Source organism: Aplysia californica, unplaced genomic scaffold, assembly GCF_000002075.1.
Source record: "Aplysia californica isolate F4 #8 unplaced genomic scaffold, AplCal3.0 scaffold00074, whole genome shotgun sequence".
Lineage (NCBI taxonomy): Eukaryota > Metazoa > Mollusca > Gastropoda > Aplysiida > Aplysiidae > Aplysia > Aplysia californica.
The window spans coordinates 533,178-552,626 of record NW_004797344.1 but is presented as its reverse complement, the minus strand read 5'-3'; the positions used below and the strand labels follow the sequence as shown (position 1 = coordinate 552,626).

General features: G+C 38.4%; 1 protein-coding gene across 1 annotated transcript in view; it reads left to right on the top strand.

The window, feature by feature from the left end:
* LOC101852161 (ceramide synthase 2) overlaps window positions 1–18,769 on the top strand; it is a 28,943-nt gene extending 10,174 nt beyond the window's left edge. Inside the window, exons 4-10 of the mRNA XM_005094026.3 lie at window positions 1,180–1,237; window positions 1,918–1,968; window positions 5,406–5,504; window positions 5,897–6,025; window positions 8,497–8,603; window positions 12,595–12,751; window positions 13,351–18,769. Coding sequence (XP_005094083.1) covers window positions 1,180–1,237; window positions 1,918–1,968; window positions 5,406–5,504; window positions 5,897–6,025; window positions 8,497–8,603; window positions 12,595–12,751; window positions 13,351–13,494 — 745 coding nt within the window. The 3' untranslated portion in view covers window positions 13,495–18,769. The remainder of the gene's footprint in view (window positions 1–1,179; window positions 1,238–1,917; window positions 1,969–5,405; window positions 5,505–5,896; window positions 6,026–8,496; window positions 8,604–12,594; window positions 12,752–13,350) is intronic.
* Window positions 18,770–19,449: the final 680 nt, after the last annotated feature.

Sequence of the window (19,449 nt, the reverse complement as noted above, 5' to 3'; positions counted from 1 at the left end):
GGGGGTCAGCTAGAAAAGGAGCTGTAAGAAAAGAATGACCTTGACCTTGATGGTTTCCAGAAGAATGGATGGAATTCCTACTGTTTTAAAAAAATCAGATCTCGAGCATTCTTTTCTCCGTCTACTAATTGCCCTCACCTACATGTACAGTGGAAATTATAGTCTAAGACGGCCACTCATTGTTGAGGAGAAAAGTTGCCATCTTAGTCAAGCTGATGTCTTGCACTGTTTCATTATAATGTTACATTTTTAAAAAAATGCAAGTGGGGGGGGGACTGGCTGTTCGTACAGGGGATTGTATTGTACAGGTAGCTAGAGCAGGCTCATCTGTATTAACAACTTTGTTCATCTCTGTTAAGATGAAATGTGGGTGGTTTGCAGGTGCTCTGGTGTGGTTTGCTGCTCTTTTCCTGTCAAACAACTGTCGTCTTTATCTCTCCTCCTTTTTTATGTTTGTTACTCTCTTGTAACAAATCTAATCTTCGGCACTTATATGACCCTATTGCGTTGCAAGAGCCGTAATACTCTTACTTTAAAAAAAGAAGAAGAGGAAATTTAAATATTTAACAAGCATCTGTGATGTAATTGTGAGGCTCTTCTGTATTGCATGAAAGAGATGTAAGTGCAGTTTGTCATTGGCAAAATTATTGTCTTTTTTTAGCAAGAGCTATACCAAATGCCCAAAAATTTACTAGTGCCAATTCCATAGTGTCGTGACTCATATGTGAGGCAACGAGATGAAATCAGGCACTCATCAAAATAATGAAATCCGAGAAATCAGCATTTTATCGGCCAGTTTGTAAATTTTTTTTAGGATTTTTGTTTTTTGGCTCAACACCTTGTATGTCCATTCAAAAACACTTTTATGAGTGGATTTTATGGAAAAACAAAAAAATGTAAATTTGCAGTTTCCAAGGACTCTTAAGCTATGGAAGTCACCAAACTTTGATGGCCATTTTCTCACTAATTTTACTTCTGAAACCAGACGACCCCACCTCCTTCAATCACAAATATCTCAACTTCTATTGAAGGTAAAGGGATATTTTTTTTCATTGAAAGCAAGGCAAATGGACAACCTTTAAGATGATACCTATAATTCCATACACCTCGAACTGGCAACATGCCCTTGATTCCAGCATGTCGTGACACTTATTATTATTGTCTTTTCCTTGTCCTCAGCTGGCAGGTCCTCTTTTACACAGCCTCATTTGTCTGGGGAATGTACGCACTGTGGGATGTAAGTGACTTTACATTTTAGCTATGTTCTTTTCATTGTGTAGATCCGTTCATGAACAGTCCATCAGTCCTTGGAGGTTTTTTTTTTGTTGTTGTTTAAATTTATGCTGTACTAGATCTAGGTAAAATTGTTCTATGACTGTTACTGAGAGGGAATTTGTAATTTTCTGCTGTGCTTACAATTTGAAGTGTGACTATTTTTCTTGTTACGCTTTAGTACTGTCCTTTGTAATAATTCATAGATTTTTGAAATTATGAATTTTTTTTTTTTTTTGGGTATTACCTCTGAATGTTAGTAATTTTCTTTCACTTGTGTCTTAATTGGATTGTTAGTGTTTCCAGTTTGTGTTTATGGGAATATCCGGTTTATCCAGTCTTTTTGAGATGATAAATCACACGGGGATGTTTTTTTGCTGGAAGCAGCAATGTAGAACTGTTGCATGAGGACATAAGTGTATGTTATTGTTGTTTCTGGTTTCCCCCCTGAAATGGTCTTTTTTCTTGGTTTTTAATTTCTCCTCCTTTTCTTTGTGTGTTACCCCCAAGTTACATTTCTAATTTTTTGCTCTTTGGTGACCTATTTGTGTTGCAAGAGCTGTAAAACTTTTACTTAATTTGAGAAAAATGGAGACTGAGTGTGCGTCTTATAGAAGTGTTGGTTTGTTTGTTCTTGCCTCACAGAAACCTTGGTTGTGGGTGACAGTCAATTGCTGGGTTGGCTGGCCTAAGCAGGTAAGTGTGCACCCTTTAAACTCACCTGAAAAAGTCAGTGGGTGGTTGGCGTATGCTCTGGTGTGGTTTGCTCCTCTTTTCCTATCAAACATCCGTCGTTGTCATCTCTCTTCCTTTTTGTTGTATGTTACTGTCTTGTTAAAACCTTCAATCTTTGACAATTATATGACCTAATTGTGTTGCAAGTGCTGCAAAACTCTTACTAAAACGAAAAGAAATAAATAATATAAGTCTTCTTGACACTGTCAGGTCTTACTGCTGTAGGTGGGTGTGGTCCGCGAATCGCGGCCGCGATTTTAGCATTTTTCAAGAAAGACAAAACAACGAAGCTACTTCATAACATATTAGATATGTATTTTGATAAGTTTTAAGATGTCCATGTGTATCTATTTTCATGCGGAGAATATAAGTACTTTACATTACATAATTTACATGTAATAATATCCTGTAGTCCTACTTTTTTAAAAATTACACACGTTTGGGGTTAAAACAGCCTATCTTCGGATAGGTGGACAGGAGCCCTAATTAAATTTGTTAATTTTTGTGTTCCGGGCTATTCAAACTTTGATTTCATTCTGTTGTGAAACCTTTATTTTTCACTTTTTTACACTCTGGATGATTACAAATGATATTCTGGATGCTTAAAACTGAGCACAAGAAATTCTGGTGCTTTAGATTGTTACATCTATTAACATATTGCTATATACGTCGTCACAGAGAGTTGAAAGCTTGAAAATTTATGGCAACTTTTTTGGCAACTTTTGTCACTTTTTGTGGCAACTTTTGGACAAAAAAATGGGAACAAACGCAGATGCAAGTTTGATGGCTTAACTGATCCAAAGCTAAGGATAACAGGTCTTGCTTGATGGGCCCCTGCCCACACATGCTAGACAAGTATTTTCGTATACTGTCACTTTAACTTTAAAGAAAAATAACTCTTTTTGAGTCCAAACCAAGTTTAAACCAAGTATCTAGACCAGGTATGGGCAAACTATGGCCTCCAAGCATTTTTCAGGCTGGCCGGTGAGTAAGCCCAATAATTAATAATGAATGTAATGTGGCCTGTGGTGAGTTCACAATTGATAAAAACAAAAAAAAAAGAATAAAAGCAATGTTTTCTGGCCCAGCTAAAAAGTGTAGATCTAATATTTTATGTCACGAAATGCCCACGGTTCTAATTTGGCTCCAGTATCGTGAGTGACGTATACTGTATTGTCAGTTTTTAGTCTCGCTTTTAAGAACTTGGATATTTCTATTCATTTTACCTAATTTTCTCCTACTTTGGCTTGTGAGATATTTGAATTCCTCAGTCTTGCAAGTTGAACACGGTCGCCCATGCCTTATATAGATCCAGGCGTTATGTTTCCTGTTCAAGGAAACATAATTTTTACGGAATAGCTTTTGGCTGGCAATCTTTAATTTTTGAAATTGTATTATTTGCTGTTGAAATATCTCAACAGTGTGCGACTCCTGAAAGGTGTGTAAATGGTTAAATGATGGATTCTATCCTTGATACTGAAATAGAGATGCTGATTTTAGAGATACAGTTACTGTTATTCATGATGAAGAAATAGACGGTGAACAGGAACGGGACAAAACTATATCTACACAATCGCCACTTGATGATTATGAAAGGGCACACACCTTTTGATCTTCCATTTACTGATGGTAATGGCATTCAGATTTATATCACCAATATAAACACTGAGTCTGATTTACATTTTTTGACAATTTGTTTATCAATAAGTTAAAAAAGAAACAAACAAAAAACAGCATAAAGATGAGCTGAAAAGTTTTTGTTTTATGATTATTATCCCGAGTCCCCAGTTAATCCATCAGTTAAATGTCACTTCAACAAAACTGCTTACAAAGGAAGAGGAGTTCATGACTGCAGTGCTGAGCACTGAATAGGTTACAAAAATGTGGGTCTAAGCATTCCTTGACGTGACTAAATATACTGTACACTCAAAGTGAAACCCTTTTCCTATAGTTTCTGATAATTTAGGAATCATTTATCTGGGTTTGTACTCCCTTAAATTTAACAATGATCATAATACTAATGATAGGTAGCATTTATATAGCTCATACTAGTATAAGCTCTGAGGGCTTTACATCAATGACATGATCACTGAGAGTGAAACCTCAGAAACACAAGAAATACCTCTCGGGGCGGTGCTACTGACTAAAGGGTCTTTAGGCCATTCCCAAATGGGGGACATTAACATGTTCTTATGCACACAAGAATTGTAAATGGGCTGATTCATCAATGTCATGCTCATAATTGTGCCTGTACTACAACAGGGACCTGCTGCTTTTTCTTTCCTAATCCTTACTATTGTCACTTTTCTTCTACTTCTTTTGTATGTTTGTCACACTCTTGTGACCCTCTATTTTGGGGTGCCTTGGTAGTCGAAGGAGACTTTGTGCTGTTTAAGCTGGATAGGTGAGCAGAGTAAGCCTGATTCCCTGTGAGGACTTCTCTGCTTACATCCATTCCTTGGCGCTAATATCGAGGGCCACTAAGTAAACTATGGTAAGTCATGTTTTTCAAATTTTATAGGAGAGACAAAATATGAATGTTCTTGAAGCGTTTTGGGTGTATAAACTTCATTTTCATAAGGGAGCCTAATGTCTGTCATGGCATTTGTAGGTTCCCTTATGAAAATGAAGTTTATCTACCCGAAACGCTTCAAGAAAATCCATGTTTTTTTTGTCTCTCCTGTAAAATTTGAAAAACATGACTTACCATAGTTTATTTGACGACCTTCGATATGACCTTATACAGTTGCGAGCTCTGTAAAATCTTTACTAAAACTAAGAAAACACTAGAAAAACATTTGATCGATATAAACAAGAAAACCAGTTCAACACATATGCGGAAGAACTTTTTCAGCCTCGCATTTCAAGTTTGCCTCTCAATAGGTAGCCAATTCTTTAATTTGTTCAAATGTGATGCTGCTGTGTATGTGTGGAAGTTACAAATGATTTTATCTACACTCATGTGCAGGAAGTTTGATGTCCAGTGGAGTCTGAATTTTTTTTTTTCTTTTTTACTTTCTAGAATATTTAAATTACTCATAGCAATGAGTCTGGTTTGGGGTCAATTGCTCTGCCTGTGAAATGGCCCCCACCTGTGTTTAGTAGGGTGTCAGGAAACAAAGGCACTCTACTGTTACTTTGTTTTTTGGATCCAGCATTTTTCTCTGAGTTGGAGCGGTCCGTCATGTGGATATGGCAAAGAATTTACATGTTTAACAACATAAGCAAAGGCCAGTTTAATTTTTGCTCTCTTGGCACCTTGATAATTACATGATTTCGCTTCTCTCTCTCTCTCTCTCTCTCTCTCTCTCTCTCTCTCTCTCTCTCTCTCTCTCTCTCTCTCTCAGAACATATTGTTTGATAATGACATTTTCACCTTGTCTACCTCCTTCTCACAGCATATAGATAATGACATCTTCATCTTGTATCTGCTTGAGCTGAGCTTCTACTGGAGCCTATTGTTCGCCGTGCTCTTTAGACAAGACTACAAGAAAAAAGTAAGTAAGCCACACAAATATGGAATCAGGTTCTAGGATACTTTGACAACCACCTGGTTTTGCATGTTTTGCTTTTTTTGATGACTGTATGTGTGTGTGCGTGTGCCTGTGACGCGCATACTCAGAATATTCTGAACAACAGATGTGTATGTATCTGTGCCTGTTTGTGTGTTCTCATAAACATATGTGCTGACATCTGTATGTGTGGGTGGTAGGCTGGTGCTCTGATCGCGTTTTCTCCTTCTTTCCTATCACAAATGTCTATTGTCCTTATCTCTCCTCCTTCTTTTCTTTTTTTGTTACTCTCTCCTAAGGCTTGATTATGTTGTAAGTGCCGTAGAACTGTTATTAAAAATACACATGCTAACATCTGTTTGTGTGTGCGTCCCCAGGACAAAAATGAGATGGTCCTGCACCATGTAGTGACCATCCTACTGCTGTATTTCTCCTGGGCGGTCAACATGGTCCGTGTGGGTTCCCTGGTCGTTGTGGTGCATGATGTAGCTGACCCATGGCTCAATGTGAGTGTTTGAATTTTTACTTTGTATTTGAAGTTGCTTCAATCATTTTGACCTGCAAGGTAAAACCAAGCTGCGCTATGAACTAATGTGAAAACAACCAACTTATATGTCCTGCATGCTCAAATGACTTAATGCAGTTGCAAGTGCAGTGAGAAACTTGAATTATGAGTACTGGATGTAACATTGTTTTAAAACAGTAGCTCGTTGGTCAAGTGGACCTGATATGCATGATCAGATCAGATTGGGTCGAGTTGAGAAATAGTTCAGGCCTTTACACACTGCATCAAATAGACCTCTGCTCTGCTTCATCAAATTTGATTCAGAAATCCATTTGGACCAATCACATTCCATGCTCAAAGAAAAGACCTAAACCTGCAATGCCATTTGACAGGTGGTTGCCTTACTTCTAATTTTACGACTTTTTTTTTCAAATGTACAAGATTGTGACTCCGAAAATCAAAGATGATAGATTTTAGAGGATTTGATCATAATGTGTCAAAATGGGAGCTTTTGCTGCCCCTCCATAAAGGAAAATCTGGCTTCATACCGTTATGTTTATCAAACCGTATTAAACAGGCATTTGATGAGGGCTCCGTTAGCCCTGTCTTGAATCTCAAACTGGGCGTTCTTGAACTCGAGTCATTGTGTGGAGTTTTCAAGGCTGTCAACCCATTTGGCTCGTTCTTATCAGAAACGGACGATAAATTCAGAGGTCCTGCTTCATAAATAACCTAATAGTGTTGATTGTGACATTAAAATGTTCTGCATTATGATGCATTGGGAACTAATTTGCTGCAGAGCTGTTGCTATAACTAGGAGCACCAGTTTTTCAGGAAATTTTTATATTTGGGTTTTTGAACAAATGTGACCTACTGGGTGGTGTGGGGACATGATGGAGCCTTTTTAATTCAGATCCATTATTATAGACAGTGAGCTCTATGTTTTAATTGCATGACTGTCTCCTGACTATTGATTTGCCTTTTCTGGGGAATTCTATTACATCTTGTTCTTTTATAATTTGTTTGCAGCAAAGATGGTGTTAAACTGTATGGCACTAAAAAACGGAAGCGGTGGAGAATTGCAACGATAAATAAACCGTTTCTTTAGGGACTATTGTTGAAGGGTGCGGTGATAATAGCAAAAACTGTTTCAACATTCTGAATGTTCCGACATTAATTGTCTGCATTTATCCTTATATAATGTCAAATTTTAAATTTGTTTTTCGTCCTTTATAAGCTGAGAAAGTCACTGTCAATAACTACCTGACTGTTCCTCTATATGACCTCAGAATATTACACCACATTTGTCTCTGGGCATTCAGAAAATAAACAGGAATGGTTTTATTGTGGAGAATGTAGGTACATTTGTCATCAGTCTTCTTGAATATAAAGAGAGATCATTTGAAGCTAATGTTTTGATCAGCTTTCATTGCAACTTGGAAAACCTTCCTGTGTTTTCCTTATCATAAAAGTTTGTCCATCATAAACTGATGATGATCTTTAACATCCAAGGAGGAAGAAAAAGTTGCAATAGACTTTGGTAGCTATCATGATAAAGAGAAAAAGGGAAGGGAAAAAATAGTGAGCAGCTTGTAATGATCACAAACACCATAACTTGCCAAAGTAGCACCTTTTCCTTTTCAAAACTGGTCTGTATATCTGCCCAAATATACGGATAGTTGGTTAAACCTTCTTCTGGCCTCCTTTGTGACCTTCAAGCATAGTTAAAACATTTTTTTTTAAATGTCCACAAACAGAGCACTTGTGGTCTGTTGAGCCAATGTCAGTGTCAAAGTTTGACTATGTTTATTCTCTTGCTTCTTTGGCTGCCTCTGCTTTACAAACTCTGTTTTTCTCAAAAAACCAAATGCTGCCACGTCATGTCAAGGCTCTACACCATTGTGATCAGTCAAGACATAAACAGGGTTTCCACTCTTCCACATCAGTAGAGCAGTCTTTAAGAGAAGCCTTCTGAATTTCTATATCTTTTTTTTTTTGTGGGGGGGGGGGGGGGCACCAATGTTCCGCCTTCCTCATACAAATTTTCCCAGTACACTGTTTACATACATTAAGACTAATCAGTCAAATGCTGATTAAAAATGTTTATGTGGCAATACTCTTTTTCCTTTTAAAAGTTAATAAAATTGAAGTGTTATTTAGTTTATTGCAGTTTTGATTTTTGTCAACTTTTTAAATAAAGGCTTTGAACTTCTTTTCAGCTGACTTCTAACTTGCCGTCAGTGTATTTTCAAAGAATTACATTTCACAAACATGACGTTAAATCCTAAAAAGCCTTGAAAATTATAGTTGATCATCTGTCCCTTGGCTCATATGTGCTTTGCTGAATACAAACTACTCTGAAAATGATTTGTTATAACCTGTAGTGTTATTTTTATGTTTTTTAAGCAGCCATATAATTCATTATCTTTTTTTATTTTGCGTACATTTCATTTTTGCACTTTTTTATTACAGATTGCCAAGATGGCAAAATACGCCAAATATCAGACAACATGTGAAATCTTCTTTGGCATTTTCATCTTAATATGGATAATATCTCGGATATTTGTTTATCCTTTATGGTAAGTAAATTTTATTGTAAGCAAATTTTGTAATCTAAGTCTCAACCAAGTCCCAGAACAGGTAGAACGTATCCTTCAAGATTTCTGTTTCTTCCCTCATTTCTGACCGTTGTCATTATTTTTTTCTGCTCTTCAAGACCAGTCTTCTTAACGTGTCTTTCAATATTACAACCTTTTTGGTGACATAGCTTGTGCTTCTAGCTTTGTTGCCCACAAGTGCCTCATAAAGGACACTGTACGAGACTCCACGCCCATTGTCTGGTAATTTATGGAGGATTTTAGTTGTTTATGGTTATGTCTGTCCCTGGAAAGCTGACACTTTTATTATGTCAAAACAGGATGTTAACCCTCATAGCACCAGGCTATTTTTAGCCCTCTCTTCACTCTGGCCTGGGTAATACTGAAGTCTTTGACTCCATTCAGACCCAACCAATACTGATTGCGTTTGCATTTTTTTGCAGACATTAAAATAAAATGTGTTCTATACTGTTGTTTCTCTGTATAGTTTTAGAAAATAACATGTAGAATATTTTTTAGCTACACGGTGATACCCCCGGGGGGGGTACCACTGATTGAAGTGTCTTTAAGCCATTCCCAAAGGGGGGACATTTCTCGTTCATGCACGGTAGAATTGTTAATAGGCTGATTCATCAATGTCACGCTCATTACTGTGTCTGATCTACAACAGGGAACTGCTGCTTTTTCTTTCCTAATCCTTACTATTGTCATTTCTCCTCTACTTCTTTTGTATGTTTGTCACACGCTTGTGACCCGCTATTTCCGGGGTGCCTTAATAGTTGAAGCAGACTTTGTGCTGTTGAAGCTAGAGAGGTGAGCAAAGTAAGTCTGATTCCCTGTAAGGACTTTTCTGTTGATATCCACCCCTTGGTGCTTATATAACCTTATGCAGTTGCAAGCGCCAAAAAACCTCTACTAAAACTAAACTGTTGGTGAGATTATAGTTTTAGTACCTGGCTGGGTTTGAGATGGTTGGTGTCCTGTGAGGGAAATATACACAACTGGGGTTGTGGGGGAATGAGAACTCGTGAGGAAAATGTATGTGACTGGGGCTGTAATGGTTAACATTTTTGCTATGAATAGAAAAAAGTTGCTTGATTTTTAAGAACAACTCTATTTGTAAATCGTACAGAGATACTAATTTTTAGGGGCTCTCGTGGTCTAGAGTGTAATGTGTTTGCCTCTCGTTCAATAGGTCCCTTGTTCAAATCCAGATAGCCACTTGAATTTTCTCCTTTCACAGCCTTTCCTGCTCTCTAACAATGTTCTGTCGTCTGCTTTCGTCTCCATTTTCTGCCCCCACCTCCTCACCTCCTTTGTCCCTCCCTCCTTTAGGCTCCTGGCTCTTTCTGAAGCTTTTCTACTGCTACTTCTTGGCTCTTTTTTACTGCTGCCTTTCAGCCCCATTCCTGATTTTATGGTAGGTAAGATTTCACACTAGCCTTTTCGGATAAGGGTGAAAAATCTCGGAGATTGCATGTGCAAGTTGTGCTTGTTAAAGGTCCCTTGATGGTCCAAAATTAACAACAGTAGGCTTCGGCCACCACCCACTCAAAATCCAAACTCATAATGTTTAATGTGTCCCGTGCGCTCATATGATCTTATGCAATTGCGAGTGCCGTAAAACACTTACCCCCCCGTCCCAAAAAAGGAACAACTAAAAACATTTATGTTGCCACATTGACCGTATTCATGCCATAATTTAGATCTGTAATTCATTTGAATATTTAACTGAGGTATGCATGTTTTATGTCAGGCACGGCGTCACTTTTCGCCCGATTCTGTTACTTTTAGTTCGCGTGACTCAGCAGCCCGCCGGAGCTCCCCGGCTCGGGGTCACGGGGTTAATGAGCCCTGAGGCGACTTTGCCGGTGTCGGTCGGGAAGTTCGCATTTTTGACTATGTTTAAAACGATATAACTTCTTCCCCATCCCACACAGCAAACCATTACGCGGATGTACTAAAAGCTCAATGTCTTGAGATTTATTCTGCGTTAGAATGGTTAGTTTCTGTGCCTTAGTTTTTGTTCTAGACAAGTGTTTGTAGAGTACCCAATTTGTCCTATTTTAGTTACAAAGTTATGAATAAATGATTGTTATTTTAAAAAAGGCACGACAGATCTCTCCAAATTCTGTGTTAAACTGACTACGAATATCATGTCTTTTACCATGAGAAATCTTAAATCTGCGGTAGTAGTAATAGTCAAGTTATAAGAGAAGAAAGATGCACATCTGCATATTTTAACTAAAGACGATCAGCGTTAGCTCTTATTTTACTATTAAACAAGAGAAAGTTACTCTGCGTTTGTTCATGAATCATGCTGTGTCTGTGGCAGCCTGCATACAACTAAAAAGATATAATATAAGCGATTTAAAAAACCACAAAACCGTGTAAATACATGGGTAGAGATAAACTTCTAGTATGGAATAAAAATAATGACAGCTAAAACTTTCATTCTTAGTTTTTGTGTAGGAAATATGCGCGGACACAATTATGAATGTAAAGAAATCAGTCACATTGCCAGTTATTGCAAATGGTCATAGAAACGTAAAAAAAGCTGGAAAAGTCTAGTGCTGATTCAGTGTCCCTGGAAAGCTAGAAATTATTCTTATAACCCAATTACGAGAAGTCATCCTTATTATTCAGTCAACTTACAAAACCTAGACTTAGCGTTTTAAGAAAAGTAAGTAATTTCTGGAGTGTAACAGATACTGTTCGTGTATTAGATCTACGTTGAAGATATATTCTAGCACTAAAATCGATTTGTACTTTTCATTGAGAAACTTCATGATAACTTTTATAAACTTTCGAGAAAATATGCGAATATTCATGATTATATTAGACACATAAAGTTGTATTTGGAGGAATTACTTCGTAGCGAATTGTGTGCCCGATGGATAAAATTGCAAAATTACAGCCTTCTATTATAAGCGCAGACCATCTTTTCTGAGTATCTGCACTAATGTTATGTCGTTCATATTCCAAAAGTTCGACAGATTTTGACGATGCGTTTTTTTTATATTGATTTTTTTTCATTCACGCTAGTCCCAAAAAATTACAATTTAGCATTGCCGACTCCAGCGCGTCTAACGAAATAACCAGACAAGTTACAACGTCCATTCTTTTTTGAGTCTCAAGAGCAGAAATGCGTTCTTTGGGTGCACTAAATGAGAATTATCATAAATACAAGGATACACCTTAAATTGTACGTTGAAAAGTACCGAAAATTAAGTCGGCCCAGACAGAGCGGCGACAGGGAGCTGACCCGCGTGACCCCGATGTGATAAGGCGCCCGGCGGGGAACCCCCCGTGGCAACTAAAATTCCACTGCCGGTGCGCCGTGCAGGAACTTTGCAAAGCACAAAGCAAAGAAAAAAACACGTTTGAAAGGAAGTATATATTTGTCTTGACGCTGTTTCAGCGGGACAATATTACATATACAAGAAGTGATAGCTCTACTTATTTCTAAATTGAAAAACAATGATTTAAACCATTTATGGAAATTCACATCACCATTAAAAAAGTGAAGGCAAACGAGGCAGGGAAGACCCAGAGCAACCTACTTGGACAGCCTTAAAACAGATGGGTAATGGTGGAAAGATCAGGATAGCGCAGCTTTTTTTTTTAGATCATCTGAGCAAAGAAATATATGGAGAACCATGTTTGTGTATGTCTCTCACAGGTCTGGCATTTTGATGATGATGACGCCATCATATAATGCTATTCTTCTCTTGTAGATGCAAGTACTGACTTTCTTTTTCTTCCTCGTTCTCGACAAACACTGACTGTCTTACTGTTCCCGTGTATTAAATGACATTACTTTTCTGATTTGCTTTACCATAGACCTAGAAGTAGACTGGATTTAATTCAAACAGTTGTTCATTGTGATTCAGTGACGTGTAATATTGTTTGTAAGAGTTATCGCCCATTTCTTTCACAACTATCATTTGTCTCGCCTGTTGTATTCTCACAGGGTGCTGAATGCATCTGCTGTTGAAATCCATGATTATGTGACCACGTTCCCTGCGTACTGGTTCTTCAATGGACTGCTGTTTGTGCTGCAAATGCTGCACATCCTGTGGACCTACCTGATCCTCAGCATTGCCTTCCAGAAGTTCACGCTGGGCACTGTAAGTACCTTGTGTCCCTTTTCCGTTGTGCCAGATTGGCCCTCTACACTGTTGTGGCAGGTTCTCTTACTTGTGTGTGGTGGATCAGTTTGTCGGTATAATTGCAGCAGAATTTGATTATGTTCAAGAAGTTGGGATTGCAGAAATTATTAACATTAATGTGTACTATTGATCAAGTAGTATTTTTTTTCTTCATTTGTTAAAGATTTTATTGCAAGTCGTTCTCTTTTTTAGATGATGCCGATGCAAGACTTATTTGATGAAAATATGTCACTCCTATGAACGTTTCCCCTTACCATTTTGTGACTGCAGATTGAGAAAGATTTTCATAATTGTAAATGTTAAATGCCCCTGTCAAAACAATTTAGATAATTTGAGAGTTGGGCTGCTCTGACCCTGCCTGTCAGGGCCAATGTGAATTAAGAGATGCAGTGTCCCTGGGGGGCAGGGAGAGAAAGTGTGGAGAACCCATACCTTTGCTAAGGCCAGCAGATTGAAGACATGTCGCCATGTGTACCACTTCCCCTTGCCTTTCTGTAATCGCACATTAAAAATGTATTACCTTTTGTACACGTCTCCATACCGTTTTGTGATTTCAGATTGAAAAAGATATTCGCAGTGAATCAGATGGTGAGATCAGCGACTCCCCAGTTGAGGAGGCAGCACCTGTCATTGGAGAGAAGTCAGCATCTGGGGTCAACGGCATCAGGCAGGGCACAGCAGCGGCTCACAAGAGACTCTGAGAGGCTGGGGGTCAAGGGTGGTTATGTCATGCCGGTGGTCTGTCTGACGTCGTTTGTGTACAAATGTCACTGTAATCAGGGGCGTGAGATGTAGTCAGAATTGAGGGCTCTATGGAAAGGACATGCAGAGTCGCATTTTAAACTTTTCTTAGTTATTTCTTCCTCTCTGAGTATTGTTAAGAAACTTTGTTTAAAAGAAATTTTTATCTTTAGTAGCATAAGTATAATACATTTCTTTGAGTGGAGAGACTGTCCATGTTCTAAAAATGTCAAACCTGAATTTTTTGGGGTTATTTTATTGTGACTTGGTCTGTTCTTTCTGTGGAGTCTTAGAATGTTTCCCTCAGACTTGCCTTGGGCATTGATAGTAGTGCTTCTCAGATGCGTGTCGAAAAAATTTGTACATGATCATTTTTATTTTTAAACAGCCCTCCCCTTCCCTTCCTCCCATCCAAGGAGCTATGCTTATCTTTGAATGTCATTGGTTTGATGGTGGTAGGTCCAAGCTTGCCTGAGCACACTGCAGTGAACTATACTTATGGAATAGTGGTCAGTGTGTGTGTATGTGTGTGTTTGCCAATATCATTGTTGCATTTTTTTTAGTGTGAAAACCAGCATAAACGTTTATGTTTGTATTGAGTCAAACAATTCTTTCAGCTGTTTATGAAGGCTTTTTGTTTTGAGCGCAAGTAATTAAGAGTATAAAGAATGGCGAAGCTGCTTCAGCAGAATATACTTTTGAGTTCGCAATCTTTGTAGAAATTGTTCAGTCATAAGGTAATAAAATTTCGGCCAGCTGTTAAATTGTAATAAACCTAAAATTTTGAAAAGAGAAGTTTATTTCAATTTCTTAATCTGTGGTATCGGTTGCATGTGCTCCAAAACAAATTTCAAATTTTTAAAAATAAAAAAAAAAAGCTATAAAAAATACATAATTTAGCTACAATTGTTTAAAAAATAATTAAACATTATTTGTATCCCTCCTTTCTGGGCTTAGTACAATTTAACAACTGCACAACAAAAGAATTAGTCTTGTCCAGATCTGCTGTGAGTCACTTTTGCCACAAATTTCCTGATCCTCAGATGTGGCAGCGTGGACGCTTTTTTTCTATAATGCTGCACTGTTGCTTTGTTCCTTATCTGTATGGAGTGGCAGCAAGGGCTGTACACGATTCCATTGACTATTGTTCATCCCCCTACTTGATGCGCAATGGCTTTCGTGTGGTTCTACCCGTAAATCGTGAGGTCAGATTGTACAAGTTTGTGTCAGTACTTCAAGCAACACCTTCATCCCACCTGAGGAACACTATGCTCTGAGTGGAAAAACCAGCCACCTTCAGTTTGTGTGTAAAATGGACTGTTTTGTGGCATAATGATACAGAAGTCGATGTCCTTTGAGCTGGGTGTGTGGTCCTCTGTTGTGGTTTGCTCCTTTTTTTCCTTTCAAACATCTTTCATCCTTATCTATCTCTCCTCCTACTTGGTATGTTATTCTTAAGTAACACTTCTTATCTTCAGCTTTTATATTATGACCTAATTGTGTTGCAAATTCTGTAAAACTTCACAAAACTAAACTAAACTAACCTGGAGAAAGGCGCAAGACACTTGCTGTTCTTTTACTCTCAGCAGACGGGTGATGTCCCAGTCTTTTCTGTCCCCCTTCATGTGATCCAGTTTTTGCCTTGCACGGAGAGATCATTCTGCTGTGACACTGTCACAGTCTTTCACATGTTCTATTTTGTTCTAATTTCTCAATTTCTGATGAGATCAGAAGGGTGTGTTTGGTGAGGAAAACTTACTGTCAACTCATAGGCATGTCCTTTGAATTATTTTCGTGGTCTTTATTTTTTTCTCCGTGCAGACTGTTTTCCTACAGCAGTGTTAGCAGTGTCTTAGTTGGGGGTAAGAGGATGCCACTGATCTTTTCTTTCCCTCTCTGCACTATACGTCTATTAATGTGTCGATGTGCTTCTCTTTACTCAAACGCAATGTCTTACCGTTGCGGCCACTGCCAGACTGCGATTTGTCTGACAATGTGTTGCTCTGGAACTCCCTGAGTTCCTGCAGTTTTAAGCCTCGGCCTTTTCCTTAGACAGTTCAGGCTGAACATTACTGAGTATTCTCCTAGGTATCTGTCTGAAACCTTGTTTTTTTTCAAAAGATGGAAGTCTCAAGTCTCATGCCCCTCTTAGTTCTTCTTATTTGACATTGTGCTTAAGCACAAATCCAAACGTAAGCGTTGGGGAAAGGTGTGGCTCTAATCATGTGTTCATTCCAGCTCGTTCATGATCAGTTTATTTCTTGATGCATAACCACTTTCAGGTTCCCTATGGGATTTTTTGCTCAGTTTCTATTTGTATGTATAGTTTAAAAGTGTTCGGTCTTTTACAGTTCCTTATCGTTTTCCTGTTATGAATGACTTACTTTGCCTTACGTATACAGTATGTTTCTGCTGTTTTCCCATGTACAAAGCATTTTGTGGTGATATGTACTCGTGTGTGCGTGTTTGTATGTGCGCTTGTTATGTGTAAATTTAATGTTTTATATCTGAAGAAGCCACATGTTCAAAATGCTGTTTCTGTTATCGTATGTCAGCAATTACAATCTGGATTATTATGTTTATTCAGTGCTGCTTATTCCTACTGGGTCAATAATATGTCCATGTTTTTTCTTGGTGGATTAATGTTATGTTCACAAGTCACATCCATGGCTCAGCAGTAAATCACACTCTATCGCAGCTGCTTGCAGCGGCTTAGCTTTTACATGACTGTCTGTTTCTCAAGTAGGAAAAAGTTTGAAGAAAAAGTCTTTCACTGACTTTGGCCCTTCTCAATATTGTTCAAGTGTGAGCTCCAGGAGATTTTTCAGCATGTTATCACAGTCAGGGCACTACACAATTACCCAAGGAATTTTATGTTCTTTTGAGAAAACTTAAAAAAAAAGACTTTTATGATGTGAAAGTGCAGTTGAGAAAATTTAAGAAATGTGGGAAAAAATTTATATTCCAATCTCTGTTCTCTTGTGAAAGTGAGATTGGACGCTTTTTTCTAGTAAGCATCCATTTGAAAAGCGAAATGGATAGAGAGGTTTGAGATTTGGTAAGTGAGAACAGACACGAAGATGATGTGATGAATGGGTTAGAGGTGTAACCCACAGGCTGGTGTGCTGGAGTGTTGTTTTTGTTTGTTGGCGTGTTTATTCTTGATGTTTTTTTTGTTTTTTTGTAGGATAAGATGTGGAGGTTTTCTTGCATATTTCAGAGATTCATTTGTGTTATTTTCCTGTTCTAATTTATGTTTTTATATCCTGTCATGCTTTGCTCCTGTTGACCACAGCTTCATGACAACAATTTTTTATCCTGTGACCCCCCTCTTCCCCCATCTCCCTTTGCCCAAACCCTCCCTTCTAGTCCTCTCTCCTTCATCCACCCATCAGTCCCCTCTTTTATTTCCCCTCAGTCCCGCCCTCGTTCAATTCCCTCTTTGAATAAACAATGATGCCCTCTGGACTGGTCCCCAGCCCCTTCTTGTAGTCCCCTTTCACTCACCACTTTTTCTACCCCTTTATTTTGTTGTAATGTTTGCCTTAACCCCGCCCCTGTGCCCATGTGAGCAACAGGTGAGAAGTTCACAAGCTCTGCCTGTGCTGCATCCTGAACTGAATCACACTGTCAACATTTGGTCTTTTCTTTGCGAGAGGACGTTTTTATTGAGCACATGGTCGTCTTTTACCATCAAGTTCCTTCATTTGTCATACACACACTGTATGGTAGATATTCTCAGTATTTTAGAAAAGGAAAACTACCACTTTCATTGGTCCTGAGATGGATGTTTTGATTATAATGGCTAGTACAATCCATACCATTAACATTGTGAGGCTTACTCATTGCTCCATGTTTATAATATAATATAATAATGTCTGGATAGAGACGGTATGGATACTCCAGTGACCATCCACCTAAATGCCGTCATTGACATTGTTTAACATCATTTACAAGCCTGAGCTCATAATCCACATGACCACATGAGTCTACTGGTGGGAACTCTGTTCACTTTTAAAATAATATTATGATGATTTATCAACTAAAAATGAAGACAGTTTCAAAGATTCAGATATGCTGTGGGAATGTATATCCAGTTGAATTGTGTTTGGATAAAGCGTAAGCTGTCCTATGCATTCTCTTCAGCTATTTTTTGTTCTTTACCACAATTTTTCCCGTCATCATGTTGCTGGACAGCTCTTTGAAAAAATAATGTTTTATGAAAGCAAATCTATTGTTAAAGCTTAATTTGTATGCTCAGAGGTGGTGGATGGACCCAGTAAGTAAGTGTAGTTGCTATTGTTAAAGATTCTTATGCGTGGCTGGATTTCGCTCGGAAAGGAGTGTTGATATGTTGTAATAATGTGAATGTCTTCTTTTGTCTTTATTTTTTAAAACTCTCTCTTTGAAAGTTTTACATGCAGTTAGTTGTAATTGTCTTTTTTAAAGGCCATTTTGCTGTATGTAGGAGGTTTAGCGAAGGCATTTCTGCCCTCATACTGTCTGCTCAGTATTGCTGCTGAGTATAGCCAAGTTCCCTTCTCCGTTTTGTTCCCTAGTTTGCAGAAGTAAGATACCGCTTGGTGATTTGTTGTCCTTTGTAGATGATTTTTTGTATGTTTCTATATTGTCAGTGGATGCTTGGGTTTGGTGTACTTTAGTGTTCAAGTGATGCTGACAGTTTTGAGCACAGAAGGCCCTTCTCTTTGCGCTGACCAGGATTATTACTGTACCGTTTTTTTGTTGCTATAGGCCATAACTCGATCTATTCCATTCACCTCTTTTGCCCAATTTTCCTGTCTTTCCATGAAGCAGAACTTGGGAGAAATGCTGTATATGTGTTTGCTCACATGTATGTGTGTTTCCTGATCCAGTTTCTCCTTGTTCAGGTGATCAGTAGCTGGCTTTACAGCTTAGACATTTGTTTGCTTTCTGTGGGGAAAAGAAAATGTTCACCTTTTATTTTTATTTTTATTTTTATTTTTAAATTTTTTTTTTTTTTTCGTGGAGAAGTAGACTGACTTTGGCAGCCTTTTGTATCATGATGTGTGTTATTCTGTGCTCTCTCGGTGGCAACTTGTTGGTCAGTCAGGTTTATGTCTGGCACTAAATACATAATATTCTTTTGTGTAATGCTGTCAAAAGGTTTGATTGAAAGAGTATGTGTGTGTCTATGTCTGTGTTTGTGTGTGTATCTGTGTCTGTGTGTGTCAGGTAGGTAGAAAAATTAATATGGAAAAAAAAAGGATAGAGTAGAGAGAGAGAAAGAAAACAATTCTGTGTGAGCCTTGTATGTTTGAATGTGTTTTTTGCACGGTTGAGAAGACGTATGTGTGAGCACATTTTTTTGCCTGTCTTTGTAGTAGCATTCTGCATGCATTTGTGTGTGTGCGTGCGTGCACGTGTGTGTGAACTTGTGAGACATGCAGACATTCGCCGTGGTCTCAACCACAATTTGATTGGTGTCATTTCTGTCTATCTTGTTTCTTCTCTGCACTATAAGACCGTTATTGTGTTGATGCACTTCTCTTTCCTCGAACCCAAACTCAAAAACTATTCCATACCTTCTGTTGTCTGTTGGGATGACTTTCTCCCACACTGCACTTTGCGCTGGTTGTCGACAAGAATGGTATGTGAAAGGCAACAGCTCAAAATTAGGCTTATGTTGCATAAGTTACCTGCACCTGTGGTGTAGTGGTTAGGCACTTGGCTTTCGCATGGGGGAATATTTTTATGGAGTATCTTGGTCATTCTGCAGGAACATTGTATCCCTCTCGGCCCGGGTTAGCCCTGATAGGCACAGTTGGAAGCCCACCTCATCAATGATCTTTGATCTGTTTTGTGTCAATTGGGGGCATAAAAAACACCTTGTTCTTCTTCTTCTTCTATCCCGTGGTTGGGGCAACCGTTGGGGC